Genomic DNA, 19,447 nt, shown 5'->3' with positions numbered 1-19,447 from the left:
AGCTAGTGGTATGCAAGCAAAGGCAAAAGGTCTCCTGAAAACGCTGCGCTCCAAAGATGCCATGACTTTTGCCCACTTCCTAAGTGACATTCTGGCCGTTCTCTCCAAACTGTCGAAGACGCTGCAGCAGAGAGAAGTTTGTACCTATCATGTACATGAAGCACTGAAGGCCACAATGACCTACATCAACAAATTCAAGGACCGGTAATATTGATACATTGCTCATTAAATCATGAAGTCATTTCCTGCTCTAATTAGTTGTTTAACCACTTGCTTATTTACGTAAATGCTCTTTGCTATTGCTGGTTCTTTTGTAAATCACAACTGTTTTATGCCTTTATTTTTGGTGGTGATGGTTTTGGTGCTGGTTTCACTATTTCAGGGCAGGACCTGAGCAGCGGAAACTCCAGCAGGGAGACTGTAACTCCTTTGAAGGTCAGACCCTAACAGGGGTAGACCACTCTTCAGGCCAGATTGAGAAGGTTGTTGAGGCATTGGTTGGTTCACTAGCCCGGAGATTCAGTGACATGGGAGGTGAAGTCCTCAAAGCTACAAAAATAGCGGACATGCAGTCATGGCCTCAGGAGCATGAAGATGATTTTGGGGATGACTTCATTGGAGTGATTATCGACCACTACAGGGAGCACTTCGACAATGTTGGAGTAGATGTAAGTGCAATCGAAGCAGAGTGGACCTCCCTCAAACAAGCATTGTACGAAAACCAGGGGAACAAGATTCACTCCATGTCCTGGCCATCTGTGTTTGAGCTTTACAAGAGCACGTTTCCAAATATCCTGCATGTAATTGATCTGGTCTTATCACTCCCTGCCGCCACCTCTGAGTGTGAGAGAGGATTCTCTCAAATGAAGATTACCAAGTCCCAGTACAGGAATAGACTGAAGGCTACCACCATGACAATGCTCATGACAATTCAGCTGCACTCAGAACCTACAAAGGATTTTGATCCATCATCTGCCATTCACCAGTGGAATCAAAACCACAATCGCAGACCCAACTTCATGGAGGGAAGAAAGAAAGGCAGAATGGCAGCTTTGGAGGGAGCCAAACAAGTGCAGGAAGAAATTGATGGAGTTGACGGAGTGGATGGTGCTCAAATGGTTGCTGAAGCTGCTGGGGGTGCAGTAGTTGAAGCTGAAACCAAGGAGATAAACTCTGATGACTCAGACTGGTTTACAGACATGGAGGATAATGTAGATTCTGACGATGGTGAGATGGAAGATAGAGGTCTTGTTGGTGAGGATGAGGAATGATTGTGGTAGTCTGTTGTAGACCAATTACTACTGCTATTACAGCAAGTATTACGGTTTGTATTACCATTTTGCCTAAATGAACTGATGTTGATCGTTTGATCCACTGCTAATATTGTTCATGTCCCTTGTTCTCAGTCTGTTGTTCTACTTTAATAAATTATTGTTTGTAATCTGCTGTGTTTTTTCTTTGAAGAAAATGTAAAGCGCTGTCACTTATCCCAGCCTAAAGTATACTGATAATACAATCATGCCAAAAATAGCTGAAAACACAAATACAAAATAACAATAATGTCCAATTTTATCTTTTCTGAGCTGAAAGTCCGCCAAATCGCTTTTTTTATTATTATTATTATGAAAATTGTGGTGTATGATGTGAAAACGTGATGCGCGTGCCTACGACATACATTGATTTGCTTGGTCTAGTAACTTTACACCAGGGCTAGTAACTTTTGAAAGTTACTAGCCCTGTGGTCTAGCTCCTATTTTGGCCGAATTTCATACACTGGTTAAAGGGCAGTACAGCCAAATGGTTTCTGACCAGTGGACAATCAAAGTCTCAACAGGAGACAATGTATTTGACATTGCTGGTGACATTTGTGTGGTTGGCAATATTGTTGAGTGTCATGAGGATATTTCTTAAGTTTATAGAAGGTTTTTTGATAAGTCAGCCTTCTTTACATATCCATTCAATTCAGACTTCCTGAATATCTACAGTGTCTCTCAATTATCTGAACAAAATATGTATGCCAAAGTGAGTGCAGTTGCACATACAGTACATGGTTATTACTCCCTTTTTTAGCATCATCCTTCTACGTTTTTTAGGTCAATTTTTTATGGACATGTAAGTACACTTCCATACCACCAATAAAATGTATTTTGTTTATAAATATGCATACACGACAGATACACCAGCAATATACAGTGCTTATGAAAAGTATTCACCATCCATACTTGAAACCTGATTATTTTCAGGGGGCTGGAGAGTGCTTTTTAAAGACACTGTAAATGTCTAATGCTATGTTTTCTTTCTCTCTTTAAGAATGTTCTGTGTTGTGCAATATTTTGACACCAAGAAGACCATATCTGTGGTGCCTCAATCCTGGTGCAAAGACGGCCTCACTCTCTGGAAATTACATCAGTGATGAGAGAATAAATAAAGCAGTGAAGTTCGCCGGGGTGCCAGGCCATAAGTGGTCGAGGCATCCTGTCAGACTGTTGAAGACTTATGGTATACATTTTAGAATGACCTAGTTGTTTTTGGTATCTTGTACCGTGTCTCCCAATAGCCAACAGTGACTATTTTTGATAATATCTCAAGTCAAGATCAATGCCTGTGATTTACCTATGTAAATGTTATTTTAGGTGACTTCACGTCAGCCTGGCAAGGGATGAACAAGTCACTGACATGTGACACATAGGAGCTAGATTCCAATGATGAAATGGAGGCAGGGGGTCGAGGCAAAAGACCACATAAACCTATGTAAGAGAGAATCATGTTTATGATATTTGTCACGTTTCAGTGGATATAATGCAAGGACACAAGGATTTTATGTCACATACATAGACATACTACTGTAAGACATAATGCAAAGTGTCCAAACTGTTAGTGTAAGAGGTGCTAGAATGTGAAAGTGCAAGTGTCAGTCCAAGTGAAGTGTGTCTCTCTCCTAAAAAATAGCCACCATTATGGTGATATGGAGGACAGTGACAGGGAGCCTGTGGCCAAGAAGGCACCAACTCCATCACCACATTTTCAATCGTCAGGACCCCCAGTTACATCACGATGGTAAATATAACCGGTATTAACCAGGTTCATTTCAGATTTTTGGGTTTTGAGCAAATCAATTGTTAAACTATAAAATTGGTGTTTTTTTAAACTCCTCTGTACCAAATGTCACTAGAATATCTCACTTATAATACTTCCCTTATGTTTTATGTTTATTGTTCAGCAACCAACCAGCTCCAGGGTGATCCTACTTTGCCCAACCTCCACTACCACAACCTCCAGCCCTCCCACCCTCATTTTCTCCACCTCCAGCACTCGCCCCTTCACCCACTCAGCCCCCCCCCCCCTCATTCTCTAGCCCTCTTCAGCAGTTGTTCCAATCGCCTAACAACTGTTCATCTCAGATCTTCACAGACCTATGTCTACGCCATCCACCTCCTCCTGGGATGTCCTTTGATGGCTTGGCCACTGAGATTTTTATGCTCAGCCTCAATGGGGCGCTCGGGGAGGCAGCCAATCATCTGTACACGTAAGTGAATCATTGAATTGCACATTATTTTATCTTCTAGTTGTTTTGATCCTGTCTCTCATATTGCCTTTTTGCTTTATGACAACTCATTGCCTACATAGACTATTATTGTTTTATTATTACTATTATTATCTTTAAGTTTTGATTTTCTGCTTTTTATTTTTTATAACACTTTGGTCAACAGTTGGTTGTTTTTTAAATGTGTTTTATAAATAAATTGACATTGACAGTTGTGTGGTTACAATACGTTTATCGATCCTTTAACATGATTTCAATTTGATTATGTAGTGGTTTCTTTGTAATTGTCTGCTTTTGCTACATTTAAAATTCTTAATATGTCTCTAAATTTGGTGGTTTTGTAGCTGCTGACCTCCACATGCTGACTCTCATGGAGAACATCAAGCAGCAAATCAATCAGTTATCTATGATGATGAGTGTAATGATGGCAAGAAATAATGCTGCAGCTGAGCCTATGGAGATGCCGGCTGAGATCACTTTCCCCCTCGCCTCCCTTGATGAGGTTGAGTGCTTCAAAGAGTGGCTGAAAATCCCGGCGAACACTCCAAAAAAACAGCACATGGTATTTATGCTTATATAACATCTAAGTCCACTAACACTTTTAAAAAACATGTGCACATGGTATTCATGCTGTTTCTTGTTGTCAAGGGGCATCTCAATAAGATTTGGGAGGTTATCCGGTGATATCCCTTGGGCAATTTAATATATTTGGCTTCAAAGTCGATTTTCCCATTGTAATGAATGGGATTTTCTGGATTTAGGCGGTAAAGGTTTACAGCTAATACATTTTAGCCTGTCCCATTAAGGGAAAACTGATGACTGGCCTTAATTTTCTGATAGCCTAAATAATAATTACAGACCAGGGCCAGATGAGCCCCAGATGTTGAATTTGAATCGCGGATCTGGGCCAGACCCATACCACAGGTCCTTAATAGCCAGTACTGGCCTAGATCTGTTCCTGATCCGTAATTCCAACCTGTTCTGATATTGGGCCGTTGGAATAAAAGAGACCGGCCCAGACCCGTTTAGCGGATCTGCACCAAATATTATCCAAGATTTGGCCCAGATCGGCTCCAGTTCCCGTTTGCTGTCTGGGTCAGCCCTGTTAATTGCCTCCAATACCCAAACGAATCATCTGGTCTTATAATTTATTTAATGTATTATCTTAGTAGTTATCACTTCGACAGTATTTAATTGTATTTCACTGTACAATATTTAACCTTACATTCGTTTTTTAAACATTTGATTCTATATACATGTACATAGAAGCCTGCATTTCCTTGGTCACTTTCAACATTCCCTGCATAATTTGGCTTACTTATTTATTTATTTTTTCTGACATGTTTATAGTTTACTCCATCCGCACTACTTGTGCACTGGGTAGCAACATAACCTGCACTATTTTATTAAAATGTACTCTGTTTCTTTAGCACTATTTTTATATTATCTTATGTCCTATATAGAATATGTTACATTGTTGGGGGAGCACTGGATTTAAGAGTTTCATTGCCATAACTACACTGTAGCTACTCTCCATACGATAATAAAATCCCTTGAATCTTGAATTTCTCCCCAGGGCCACGGTCACCACACAGTATCATGACAATAATAAAAGGCTAAGATTAAGAAAACTGACAAAACAGTCTACAACTTATTTAACTTTCAAATTCCAGTTAAAAATGAAATAGTTAGGTCAGGATGAATGGCAGAGAAGAAGAAGGGAATTTACTAAGTTCCTATTCACACCTGTGACTGAGAATACAACCCCTGAACATGCAATAGTTATCATTAAATCGTTTTTGGAAGACTGGAGGACATTAGCTGTCAATATGATTGTTTGATACAATCCAGCAGTCGGAAACCTAATTTGGTGTGTTCACACTGAACGTGAAGCAATATTTTGTTTCTTGTAAAGTCCTTTTAAAGAGTTAAATAAACACAGGTTTGACAGGGTTCCGCATCAGTTTCAAAACACAATAGTTATCATTAAATCGTTTTTGGAAGACTGGAGGACATTAGCTGTCAATATGATTGTTTGATACAATCCAGCATCCTAACCATTTGGAATCAGAAATGACAGAAAATAACTTTATAAAAAATATATACAGTGGGGCAAAAAAGTATTTAGTCAGCCACCAATTGTGCAAGTTCTCCCATTTAAAAAGATGAGAGAGGCCTGTAATTTTTATCATAGGTATACCTCAACTATGAGAGACAGGAATGAGAAAAAGAAATCCAGAAAATCACATTGTAGGATTTTTAAAGAATTTATTTTCAAATGATTGTGGAAAATAAGTATTTGGTCAATAACAAAAGTTCATCTCAATACTTTGTTATATACACTTTGTTGGCAATGACAGAGGTCAAACGTTTTCTGTAAGTCTTCACAAGGTTTCCACACACTGTTGCTGGTATTTTGGCCCATTCCTCCATGCAGATCTCCTCTAAAGCAGTGATGTTTTGGGGCTGTCGCTGGGCAACACGGACTTTCAACTCCCTCCAAAGATTTTCTATGGGGTTGAGATCTGGAGACTGGCTAGGCCACTCCAAGACCTTGAAATGCTTCTTACGAAGCCACTCCTTCGTTGCCCTGGCGGTGTGTTTGGGATCATTGTCATGCTGAAAGACCCAGCCACGCTTCATCTTCAGTGCCCTTGCTGATGGAAGGAGGTTTTCACTCAAAATCTCACGATACATGGCCCCATTCATTCTTTCCTTTACACGGATCAGTCGTCCTGGTCCCTTTGCAGAAAAACAGCCCCAAAGCATGATGTTTCCACCCCCATGCTTCACAGTAGGTATGGTGTTCTTTGGATGCAACTCTGCATTCTTTCTCCTCCAAACACGACGAGTTGAGTTTTTACCAAAAAGTTCTATTTTGGTTTCATCTGACCATATGACATTCTCCCAATCCTCTTCTGGATCATCCAAATGCCCTCTAGCAAACTTCAGACGGGCCTGGACATGTACTGGCTTAAGCAGGGGACACGTCTGGAACTGCAGGATTAAGTCCCTGGCGGCGTAGTGTATTACTGATGGTAGCCTCTGTTACTTTGGTCCCAGCTCTCTGCAGGTCATTCACTAGGTCCCCCCGTGTGATTCTGGGATTTTTGCTCACCGTTCTTGTGATCATTTTGACCCACGGGGTGAGATCTTGCGTGGAGCCCCAGATGGAGGGAGATTAGCAGTGGTCTTGTATGTCTTCCATTTTCTAATAATTGCTCCCACAGTTGATTTCTTCACACCAAGCTGCTTACCTATTGCAGATTCAGTTTTCCCAGCCTGGAGCAGGTCTACAATTTTGTCTCTGGTCTCCTTTGACAGCTCTTTGGTCTTGGCCATAGTGGAGTTTGGAGTATGACTGTTTGAGGTGGTGGACAGGTGTCTTTTATACTGATAGCGAGTTCAAAAAGGTGCCATTAATACAGGTAACGAGTGGAGGACAGAGGAGCCTCTTTAAGAAGAAGTTACAGGTCTGTGAGAGCCAGAAATCTTGCTTGTTTGTAGGTGACCAAATACTTCTTTTACCGAGGAATTTACCAATTAATTAATTAAAAATCAGACAATGTGATTTTCTGGATTTTTTTTCTCATTCTGTCTCTCATAGTTGAGGTATACCTATGATAACAATTACAGGCCTCTCTCATCTTTTTAAATGGGAGAACTTGCACAATTGGTGGCTGACTAAATACTTTTTTGCCCCACTGTTAATATTTAAAATGCTGCTGAGGTTACCCTTTTTTATGTCCATCAATATCTTGGTGTATTAACAATATTGTTGCTGCCCTATTTATGCATAATAATGATTGCATTATTTTGAGTGTTGGAGGAGCAGCAACAAAGTTAACACAGCATCAATTGATCCAAACTTAATTCATAATACAAGCATTTAAGCATTATTACAGTTTGACAAAGAATGAATTCAGACCTTTTGCAAATTGACTTCACAGCTACTTACCAAAGACAGGAGCCGCTCCTCAGTGTGAAGTAGAATAGATTCCAGGCACCATTAACAAATAGTTTATAAAAGGGAGGAAGTTGGAGTATTGGTTTGGGCTTAATGATTGGTGAGTTGAAAGTTTGATTAACAGTTTCTTATATGTTATTGAGAGATGGCATCTTCGTCATGGGAGGGATTTAAGTCCACTACAGTTGTCCCTCGAATGGATACTCCTCCCATTCCTTCCGTTGATGATGAAGGTTGGGAGTTTTTACCATCACCTCCACCTAGGAGACAACCAGGTGGAGGCAGATTATTAGAAGCAGATGAAAAAGAAAGAGAAGTCACATTTATCTCCCTCCTTTCCCTCCGCTTACCCTGCCCTGCAGAGGAGAAGGATGGGGGAACAGTGAGTGTGTTGGCTCCCCCTCCATTGGTCTGGGAGCAAACGTTGGCATGCCGTGCAGTTGCTTTCTGTTTGTAGTGGTTACTGTGCAGCTTGTACTTCATTAGGAGGATGAAGATAAAGACAAGGACAGAAGCCACGATGATGCCTCCAATGATTATGATCATGGTACCGCCAAGGAACTGAAGAAAGATAAAGACATAAGGACAGTAAGCCTGGTTATATGATTTATAAGCATTACTTTTTGCTTTGTGGTTCACTGAGGCCAGCCAAGTGAGAGGATTCATCAGCATCAAAACGAACACTGTACCATAAAAACTGTTGACCATGTCACATCAGAAACGTTAATTAAACTACTAAAATGCGTTTTTCTTTGTCCCTGACCTTTTCTTTGGAGTGGGACGAGTGGGGAGTGGGCATTTTTATACTATGCCTAGGTAGGCGGGGCTTGTCCGTTCGTCCGGGCTAAGCGTCACTATATATTGCTATTTTATGATCTCTGGTTGACAGTTTTTCCTTTGTGATGGTGGCAAAATAAAAAATTAAAAGAGTAAATTGGAATGTTTCACTACCGAGCCTACTGTGGTCAAATTGAATGACAGATTTAGTGTTGATTGTACATGGTTATGATGTATTTGTGCAGAGTTGAAAAAGCTCCTGTGTGAAGTTGGGTGAAGTCATTGTTTCTCGACGGACCAGACTTTTAATTCCGGTCGTACCGGATGTTATTGTTTTTAGCCTCAGTTAGCATGTAGCTAATAGTATATCATATATACAGTATGAGTAGAGGGAGAATGACGCGTGGAGTTACACACTAAACACACCGCCTCTAACTCTCACTCATTGACGCTGCAATAATATTATTATGTGTTTAATAACCAATAAACCTCAGAAGAATTGTATAATAAAATATCATAAGGAGAAGCTTCATGACTACATCAACAGATTGCGACGGTGACTTCATAACAGGGCTAAGCAGAAAGTGCCACTGACCCCCCTCCGTCGAAGTCAGCAAATAGACGAAGACAGAAGAAGATGACGACAGTATGCCGAAGCCTCGCCCTGTTGATACTAACCAATAAGAGAAGACGAGACCGGAAGGACCAGCGGGTAGAAATACCTGATACAAACAGAAGATCGAGGCCTTTGCTCCACACTGCAATCTAAGTTCAATGTATCGAATTATATAAGACCAAGGTTATTCCGAAAGTTTCAAGCGAGTGGCGTAAATATACGCACCATATGTTTGCAATATCTCAAAACCTTTGACATGTATGACTTGTATATTCTGAGACAAAGGCCTTAAAAGGTAAACCGATAATAAAGCTGACCTGTCGCCTCCCAAGGTCACTGTATATAACCTGTTCAATTCTTCCAAGCCAGGGGGAGACCCCACGCGTTTGACTCCTGGAAGCAACGTGGTGTTTTCACAGTATTATGCTTGTTACGTAACAATATAATATTTAACCTCATCCATGTCTGTGTCCGTGTCTTAACGTGTTTCTATTGATTATTGTTGTGAGTGTTAAAGTCTCTGATCCACGACATTTTGGAGGTCCCACTGAGATCGCTGCTGCTGAGCTGTTTTTCCTGGAAGTGTCAAATTCCCTTGGTCAGGCAGCTGTAAGGAAGCTGTGGTAAACTCAAACCATTTCTGAGGAACCAGGATTTGACCTACTTTTGAACATCACTACAGTAAGTGATCACTGAAAATTGTAATGAACTAATTGATTTTCGAAAAAATATAGATTATTTCCTAAATTCTAAAAGCATATGAGATTGGATTTAGGATACGCACAGATTTGGTTGATGTTTGTTTGTCTATTTGTTTAGTGTAAGGCTCTAGTCGTCTTGTTTTGTGTTGTATTTTAAGTATTTTGTGTGAGAGTTGAGAGAGTATTGATTAGGGATGGGAATCGAGAACCGGTTCCTGTTGAGAACCGGTTCCTTGTGTTTCAATTCCATGGAACCGTTTGGCAGCTCGTTAAACGATTCTCTTATAGATTCCAGACCGCACGGTTTATGTAACGTTATTTACGCAGCAAGGTACACACGAATGATTCAGTAAGCCCGGCTTGACGTGGCGTAGTTGCTTGGTTATGCAGGTGACGCTCGTGATACTTTTTACAAGTCTGAAATGGCACCCCTAAGGTTAAAACGGTCCAAAGTGTGGCTTCATTTCACATTACATAAGGATGGCAACAGGGCGTTTTGCAACCACTGCAAATTGTTGATAACATCGGCGGGAGGGAATACTTCAAATATGCATAAACATCTGCGCACACAACACGGGATAAACTTTAACGAGTGTCGCGTTTTTGATGCCCTTCGGAGTGACAGCAGCCAAGCTTCTACGACCACCGTGACCTTGGGGGCTAACACCGAAGGCAACTCTGGTGGTAAGTAGCTATCCCACTGACTAATCCTTAATGTGATTCCTAGTAAATTATGTACCACGCCATTTCTGGAAATAAACCCATTTCCTACCTCTCCTTGGGGTAATTAAGGGAGTTTATGTTTCTGGTTAATCAAGCCGTTCCTTGCTAGCATGTTTAATTAGCTTACTTGATGGCAAGGCATCCGTAGTTCTAGGGAAGAATTCTAGCTGTTGCTATGTAGCTAATGAAACATGCTAGTAAGTTGCGCCGCCGATTCAGGGAGCCAGAGAAAGGTGACGCTCATTTATTTAAATCAAAGGGAGGTGGGAAATTAGTTTATTTCCCGAAATTGTACAGTATTGCTTTTTCATCAAACGAATGCCTTCTTCGTTAGATTTAGAACAAGATGATGACCGGGACGAGACGGGTAGTCTGGCTGACTCAGAGGCTAGCAGCACTTGCTCCCGTTTACCTCTGGCTTCTATTTTCGTCGAGGCAGGCAGAAATAAAATGTCCCAGGCAAAGGTAGAAGAATGTCACCGGGCAGTTACCAAATTTGTTGTTAAGGGTTTGCACCCATTTTCTACAGTAGACGCCCCTGAATTTCGGTAGGTGAATGTGAGGTTGTTGTCAGATTATCAAATGTCAGATTAGAATAGAATAGAATAGAATATTTTCCTCCTCATTAAACAGATGTTTACACTCATTCATTTTCATATGTTTTCTAGGGAGATGACAAAGGTTCTCAATCCAAAATACAAAGCCCCCAGCAGGGAAAGCTTAACCAACCACTTAATCCCTGCTTGGTATGGTGTGGAAAAGGGAAATGTGATCTCTGAACTGAAAACAGTGTCAAAGGCAGCTATCACGGCTGATGGGTGGACAAGCTTTTGTCAGGATCATTATCTCACGGTTACTCTGCACTACGTGAGCAATGGCCAGGTAAAGGAAAAGGTCCTAAAAACCAAAGCCGTGTACCAATCTCAGACAGGCTCAGCTGTAGCAGAGGAGATTGATTACATTTTAGAAGAATATGGTGTACGGGAAAAGGTTGTGGCAGCAACTGTAGACAATGCAGCGAACATGGATGTAGCCATCAAACAGCTGCAAATTGTCAAATTTCCATGCTTCGCTCATACGCTGAACCTGGGAGCGCAAAAGCTGTACAACTGCACTGCCATATCCAATTGGGCAGCACGAGTTCGAGCAGTTGTTGTCTGGATGAAGAGGTCCCACATGGCAAAAGTTGTTCTTAAAGAGAAACAAGACTTGCTCAGTAAGATACTCTCCTTACAGTACATTGCAAGCATTATACTATATGTACATGAAAATATACATGTATAGGTATGTGTATGTAAATTATTAGATAATAAATATTTACATTGTGTTGTGTATATGTGAACCCTCAGAGCTGCCCAAGCACATGCTCCTCCTGGATGTAAGGACCAGATGGAATTCCCTCTATTTGATGATGGAGAGATTCACCGAGCAGTTCCCTGCTATCCAGGCTGCAGCCATAGATCCACGCATAAGAAGGCCCATGGAGAAGGAAAGGTGATATATATTTTAAATGATAATATGACTTAAACTTTTTTTTAAACTTTGACTGGTTTTGTTTTTGTTTATTTGTGCTACATACATCTTTTTCTGTTTTTATTTACATTGTAGGTTGGACAGAATAGGCAACGAGGACTTAAGGAAAGCAGAGGAGTTTGTGCATCTCATGCGGAAGCATTACACCTCCACACTGGCCGTCTCCAGCGACAAAAGTGCAACCTGCGGTGAGATTTTGCCCATCTTGCAGAAGCTGGAGCAACAGTACACTGTGCAGGAAGGTGACTCTGCGTTCACAAGGAGCATCAAGGAGAACATTTGGAAGGATCTCTCCAAACGCTACCAGGTAAGCACAACTACATTTAATCTTACCTTGATGCTTTAGGCCAATTTGTACCACTAGTCTAATGTCATCCTATCCTCCTTTTTGAAATTGAAGGGAACTGACATTCAGAGATTCCTGGAGGAAGCCACCATCTTGGACCCCAGATTTAAATACAAAGTGAAAAGTGATGCAGTCTGGGACAGGATCAGGGAAGCTGCAATAACAGCAAATACAGTGGCAGCAAGAGATGAGGTATTTTAATTTCTATTTAAATTCTGTATGTCTTATCATTGCATTTGATTCCTTTGTGAGTGAGACCTTCTACGGCTCTGTGTTAAAAGTTATTAATGTGTTTACATCACTTCTCAAGCTCCCAGGGGAAGGAGAGACACAGAGGGAAGGCTGCGAAGATGGGGAGGAGGAAGAAGTAGAAGAACACTATGTAAGTTAACTCATTCATTTGTAATGACCTTTGGATGCTGTTTTGTCATGATTATTGACTTATATATGTTTGTTTTTTTTTTTTACTTCATGTTCATTTAATTTCAGGCACTGCCACCACCATCAAAAAAGACAGCCTTGGAAGAACTATTCGAGGAGGAGGACAACGAGCTGCAGTCAATCCGTGAATCACAGCCCCGTCTTTCCCTGGCTCAGAAGGTGGATCAGGAAATCCAGTTCTACAAAAGCCTGCCCTCCATCCCCTGCAGGGATAGCGCCGCACTGTGGTGGTGGAACAAGCAGGATACGCTGCCCTTGCTATCTGGACTGGCTGAAAACTACCTCTGTGTGCAGGCTTCCTCCACCCCATCTGAGAGGGTGTTCTCCACGGCTGGAGACACCATAAGCCCCGAAAGATCCCGTATCCTTACACACACACACACACACACACTGTGCTTGTGATTACATTGTTCTTGTAATTACATGATTCAGTATTTGTTATTTGTTGTTATTTGTTACATTTTCTTGTACAGAAAAGCAGATATGTTCATCTGCAAAAGAACTGTTAATTTTTTTTACACACACACACACACACACACACACACACACACACACACACACACACACACACACACACACTACTTGAGTGCGCGCACACACACACACACACACACACACACACACACACACACACACACACACACACACACACACACACACACACACACACACACACACACACTTGTTATTAGAGATTAATAAGTAACTGTCACAATAGAATATTTTTCATTAAAACAAAGATAAATGTTACATCAAACTGTTTATTCTCCTTTTTCCCCCAAATTGGAATCGATAAGAGAATCGATAAGGAATTGAATCGTTTCACAGAATCGATAAGGGAATCGGAATCGTAAAAATCTTATCAATTCCCATCCCTAGTATTGATACTTGTTCTCAGGCCTCACTAGGGAAAAAGGGTGGACACACTTTCCACTCCGTGAAGGGACAGGGTCGGCTAGAGTCCGATGAAGAATTAAAGGAGAGCTGGACTCACTCTCTTTAATCTCAACGCGTTTAATCAGGGTGGATGTTATTTCCTATTTTTTCTAGTATGAGGGTAGATGTCATTGTCTTTGTATATTAAAGAAAAGGAGATGATATGGTCTGTGCCTATTAGAGAAGAATAGAGGTTATTTGCCCACGCCTGCCGGTCCGTTAGGTAGGAGTCCGAAAAATAGGGAGTGCTGGGTCACTTGTCTAATGGCCATGTGCACAGAAGGGTGTTTTTAGACTCACGCCGTAAATAAACAAATAATTCTTTCTCTGAGTTAAGTTATAAAATAAGTGCTAATTGTCTATGGTAAACCATTGTCTTCAGTTTGTTTTGTTGTTGACCAAAGAGCTGCAGCCTGAAGTTTTCCTTTGTGTCCCCTTTCTTGATTCTGCAAGTGAAGATGTGTGTCTATTTAAGGAACTGTTGGACCGACAGCTGCTGCGAGCAGTCTGTCTGTGTTTTTGGAAGAATACACATACGTGTTTTCTAAGTAAGTTTTGTTTCTCTGTTTCAAATAAGGTTTTTGAAAGATCAGATGAGTGATCTGAAGTCAGAATGAATATATTGAAATACATAAGAAACAATAATTGATGTTGTTGAAATAGTCTTTGTTGGATCCATCTCATAACAATATTTGTCAGTGTGGTCATGGTATTTAACACTGACAAAGTCATTTGGTTAATTGCATTTGAAAGGACTCCACGGTTGATAAGCGGAACATATTACATACAGTTATGTCCATAAATATTTGGACTGAGACCAAGTATTTCTTATTTTGGTTCTGTACATTACCACAATGAATTTTTAAATGAAACAATTCAGATGCAGTTGTGTGCAGACTTTCAGCTTAAAGCTTTAATTCAGTAGGTTGAACAAAAAGATTGCATACAATTGTGAGGAACTAAATCATTTTTTAAACACAATTCCTTCATTTCAGGGGCTCAAAAGTAATAACTTTAATAACGGAAAATAAAATGTTCATTTCTAATACTTGGTTGAAAACCCTTCGCTGGCAATGACTCCCTGAAGTCTTGAACGCATGGGCATCACCAGATGCTGGGTTTCCTTCTTTTTAATGCTCTGCCAGGCCTTTACTGCAGCGGTTTTCAGTAACTGTTTGTTTGTGGGCCTTTCTGTCTAAAGTTTAGTCTTTAACAAGTGAAATGCATGCTCAATTGGGTTGAGATTGGGGGACTGACTTGGCCAATCAAGAATATTTCACTTCTTTGCTTTAATAAACTCCTTGGTTGCTTTGGCTGTATGTTTTGGGTCATTGTCCATCTGTATTATGAAACGCCGCCCAATCAATTTCGCTGCATTTGGCTGGATTTGAGCAGACCTTATGTCTCTGAACACCTCAGAATTCATCCGGCTGCTTCTGTCTGGTGTCACATCATCAATAAACACTAGTGACCCAGTGCGACTGGCAGTCATGCATGCCCAAGCCATCACACTGCCTCCGCCTTGTTTTACAGATGATGTGGTATGCTTTAGATCATGAGCTGTACCACGCATTCACCATACTTTTTTCTTGTCATCATTCTGGTAGAGGTTGATCTTGGTTTCATCTGTCCAAAGAATGTTCTTCCAGAACTGTGCTGGCCTTTTTAGATCTTTAGATGTCCAATCTAGCCTTTCTATTCTTGAGGCTTATGAGTGGCTTGCACCGTGCAGTGAACCCTCTGTATTTACTTTCATGCAGTCCTCTCTTTATGGTACACTTGGACATTGATATGCCTACCTCCTGGACAGTGTTTTTACTTGGTTGGCTGTTGTGAAGGGGTTTCTCTTCACCATGGAAATGATTCTGCGGAGGTTTACTGGTATATGAAGTAAATAAATAAACAAAATATAGTACAATAGAGTACAATGGAGTATAATAGATATGGTTTTAGTAGAAGAGGCTGTACTTGTGATTTATTTCCACCTAGAATAGATAGAAATAAAAAGAAAATAAATAAATAAAATAAATAAAAAGATCATTAAGAGGTTGCCATGGGCACCAATAACAGCTGTCAGAGTGACCTTCAAGGTCCAGCCAAGTGTATGTATGATGTTCTGTCCTAGCTGCGCGCTCCTTTGCCCAACTTGACAGACAGCTAACACTCTGAGGGCTAAACTAGCAAATAAAAGACTTGGAAGCAGAAGTGTATTTCCTTTGTTGTTTACTTCTTTCTTTTCTTCTATTGAAGTGTTTTTCCCTCTAGATATTTGTAAAACTGCAAGTAAACAAATAGTACAAATTAAAGAATATATTGGTTCACGTTGCACAAAGGTACATATAGCCTAACAGGCAAATGTTAGCTATAATGCTAAACACGCTACATTAAGGCAGGGTTTCATATCTAATCTAATGATGCTAGTTTCCCAAAAACGTTTTCCATCACATTAAACAGACTACAAAACAAACAGTGGCTCATACAGTATTTTGTGTACTTACAAGTAAAGCCTTCTCAAGCATGAACGTGTTAAGTAGGTGACCATCAACTTCTCGGTAAGACAGAGTACGAGTACAACTATTGCGAATGCACGTTAACTTCCTGTTAGTGCTTACCTATCTCAAAATTAACCACAAGGTGGCAGTAAAACACCATATTTAAACGTGTGCCATGACACTCCCCGTCTGGGATTTGAGAAAATACCACTACAATTAAAACTAATGGCATGTAAAACAGAAACACACAATTTACAGTCTCTAAACAATGAAGTGTTGCTCAATCTTCAGAAGACATAAGAAGCACTGTTTCAGACACAGGCCTCTCATAGGTCTTGGCTGTTCCGTTCTTGATGATCTTTATTTCGACTTTTCTGACCTTACTGTCCTTGTCAGGGAAGGTCTTGTTGATAAGGCCCATAGGCCACTCATTGCGATTGACTTGTCCGTCTTTCATCAGCACCACATCTCCCACCTTGAGGTTTGGTTGATCAGTCTGCCACTTGCTCCGGCTTTGAAGTGTTCCAATATATTCCCGCCTCCATTTGTTCCAAAACATGTCTGCGAGGCGCTGCACTTGTCTCCACTGTTGTTTATGGAGATCTTTTCCATTGAAACCTCCGGGGGGAGGAAGAGGAGTGCACACCTTCTGAGTGAGGAGCATAGCCGGGGTGAGGAGTAAAGGAGAGTCTGGGTCAGTCGTGATGGGGGACAGTGGTCTGGCATTGATGATGGCGGTTACCTCTGACATGAGTGTAGAGAGCACCTCGTGTGTCAAGTGAGTTTGGCTAGATTGAAGGAGCATTGCGTCGAGGATGCGTCTGGATATTCCGATCATTCGTTCCCAGCTGCCTCCCATGTGGGAAGAATGAGGCGGGTTAAAGACCCAGGTGCATCCCTCTTCGCTGACGTACCTTCTGATGCTTGACATGCTGGGCTCGGACAACAGGAAACCCAGTTCCCGGCAGGCACCCACGAAATTAGTTCCACAGTCTGATCGGATCTGTTTGGCAGGGCCTCGCAGACTGAAGAATCGGCGGAGGGCGTTGATGAAACTGGATGTATCCATAGACTCAATCAGTTCGATGTGGATAGCACGTGTGCTCAAGCACGTGAAAAGGACGGCCCATCGCTTACTGTTAGACTGTCCTCCCCTGGTACGGCGTGTGAGCACAGGCCAGGGGCCAAAAACATCTAGGCCAATGAAGGTGAATGGAGGTTCGGTGCTCAGGCGGTCGTGTGGTAAATCAGCCATTTTCTGTTCATTAGCTCGACCTCTGAGTTTTCTGCAAGTGATGCAGTTGTGAAGGACAGTCTTTATGAGTCCCGCCCCTGATAGTGATCTATGAGAACCTTGGCAACATGACCACTTGGTATGACAGCAGGGTGTTTCTCTTTGTATTCAAGGTTGGCCTGGCTGAGTCTTCCTCCAACTCTGATGATGCCTTCGTCATCACAATAGGGACTGAGTTTGTGTAATGAACTGTGGACAGAGATGTCTTTTCCCTGTGTGATGCTGGTGAGCTCCTCCTTAAAGGCCTCTCTTTGCACACATTTGATGATGACATTTTCGGCTGTCTTTATGTCTTCACAGGTGCGTTGCTGCTGGCAGTAATGCCATGATTGACATACCTGGTCATGCTCTTTGTTTTTCAGGGATTGGAGGATGTGAATTAGCAGGCTGATGGCTCTGGTCAGCATCTTCCATGAAGAAAAGCGGCTAAACCGCTGAGATCCAAGCTGAGACCCATCAGCAGCACACATGTGAGTGGCGAGTGCTCGCACTTCCACATCTGAGTTGGGATTGATGAGCTTGTGTGTTTCGTTATCCGGCTTTCTTGTGGCTTGTGACAAGAAGGCAGGACCTTTGAGCCAAGCACTGTGGCCTAGCATGGCTGCGGGCACAGAGCGTGTGCCTATATCGGCCGGGTTACAGCTTGTGGGAACATAATGCCATTGTGCTGGCTCTGATGTCCTCCTGATGCGCTGCACTCTGTTCTCAACATATACATAGAACCTCCTAGTCTGGTTGGTTATGTATTCTAAGACTACGCGGCTATCTGTATAAAATTCAACAGCATCAAAAACAATGTCCATTTCGCTGGTGATGATTTCTGCTATTTCTGTGGCTAAAACAGCAGCACCTAATTCTAGTCTTGGGATTGTGTGGGCAGAGTGTGGAGCTAACTTAGCTTTTCCTAGACAAATCCTGTGTGAGTATTCTCTTCTGTATCAGTAGTCTTAATGTATGCAACGGCTGCAATAGCTTTCACTGAGGCGTCTGAGAAAACGTGTAGCTCCTTCTTTATGGAGGATGAAATAGTGGCATCAGCATACGGTCTCTGAATGTGTAGCTGCTGGAGATCATTGAGAGAGTTTCTCCAAGTATTCCATTCAGTCTCCCTATCTGCAGGTAGAGGAGAGTCCCAATCGAGGTCTTTGCATGAGAGCTCTCTCAACAGCATCTTTCCCTGAATAGTGACTGGCGCAGCAAATCCTAACGGATCAAAGAGTCCATTGATGGTGGCTAGGACACCTCTCCGAGTGTAGGGTTTCACTGTGTCAGTGACTTGAAAGGTGAAAGTGTCTTCCACTATGTCCCACCTCAGGCCGAGGCTTCGCTGAATTGGTGTTGCATCAGCGACAGCGTCTAAGCTGAGGTCCTTGAGCCCTTTGGCGCGGTCTTCAGCAGGAAAAGCTTCCATAACTTCCCTACTGTTAGATGCGACTTTGTGAAGTCGAATGTTGGATGTGGCGAGCATTTCTTGAGTGCGCTTTAGCAGATTGACGGCTTCGCTGACTGTGGCTCTTGACAAAAGCCCATCATCCACATAAAACTCCCTCTCAACGAAGTGTTGTGCATCCGACCCGAACTCCTCCCCGCCGTGAGCTGCAGCACGTCGAAGGCCATATATAGCAACTGAAGGGGATGGGTTGTTGCCAAACACATGAACCTTCATGCGGTACTCACAGATGTCTTTAGCCGGGTCGTTGTGTTTGTGCCAGAAGAAGCGGAGGAAGTCTCGATGGTCTTCTTGTACAACGAAGCTGTGGAACATCTGTTCAACATCCACGGTGACTGCTACGGCCTCACGTCTGAAGCGCAGCAAAACTCCTAATAAGCTGTTATTAAGGTCAGGTCCAGAAAGGAGGACGTCGTTGAGTGACACACCCTGACACTTTGCACTTGAGTCAAAGACCACTCTGATTTGGCCTGGCTTCTGTGGATGGTAAACCCCGAAGATGGGTAAATACCAACACTCTTTTCCATCTTGGAGTTGAGGGGCTAACTCAGCATGATCACGATCAAAGATGTTTTGCATGAAAGTAACAAAGTGATTTTTCATTTCAGGCCTTCTCTCCAGAGTGCG

The 19,447-nt window shown here is 42.0% G+C and overlaps 2 protein-coding genes across 2 annotated transcripts in view; one reads left to right on the top strand and one right to left on the bottom strand.

The window, feature by feature from the left end:
* Positions 1-19,447, bottom strand: part of LOC134883410 (leucine-rich repeat and fibronectin type III domain-containing protein 1-like protein) — a 44,822-nt gene that overhangs the window by 10,361 nt on the left and 15,014 nt on the right. Inside the window, exons 2-3 of the mRNA XM_063911768.1 lie at positions 7,862-8,072; positions 7,503-7,771 (exon numbers count right to left, since the gene is read on the bottom strand). Coding sequence (XP_063767838.1) covers positions 7,647-7,771; positions 7,862-8,072 — 336 coding nt within the window. The 3' untranslated portion in view covers positions 7,503-7,646. The remainder of the gene's footprint in view (positions 1-7,502; positions 7,772-7,861; positions 8,073-19,447) is intronic.
* Positions 9,802-13,703, top strand: LOC134882536 (E3 SUMO-protein ligase ZBED1-like). Its single transcript, XM_063910303.1, has 8 exons — positions 9,802-10,876; positions 10,997-11,544; positions 11,678-11,822; positions 11,937-12,168; positions 12,262-12,399; positions 12,518-12,589; positions 12,697-13,009; positions 13,699-13,703. The coding sequence occupies exons 1-8, from the start codon at positions 10,647-10,649 to the stop codon at positions 13,701-13,703; spliced, it is 1,683 nt and encodes a 560-aa protein (XP_063766373.1). The 5' UTR covers positions 9,802-10,646.

Source organism: Eleginops maclovinus, chromosome 20, assembly GCF_036324505.1.
Source record: "Eleginops maclovinus isolate JMC-PN-2008 ecotype Puerto Natales chromosome 20, JC_Emac_rtc_rv5, whole genome shotgun sequence".
NCBI classification, from domain to species: Eukaryota; Metazoa; Chordata; class Actinopteri; order Perciformes; family Eleginopidae; genus Eleginops; species Eleginops maclovinus.
The sequence above is the reverse complement of the archived record's forward strand: the minus strand, read 5'-3'. Positions and strand labels throughout refer to the sequence as shown.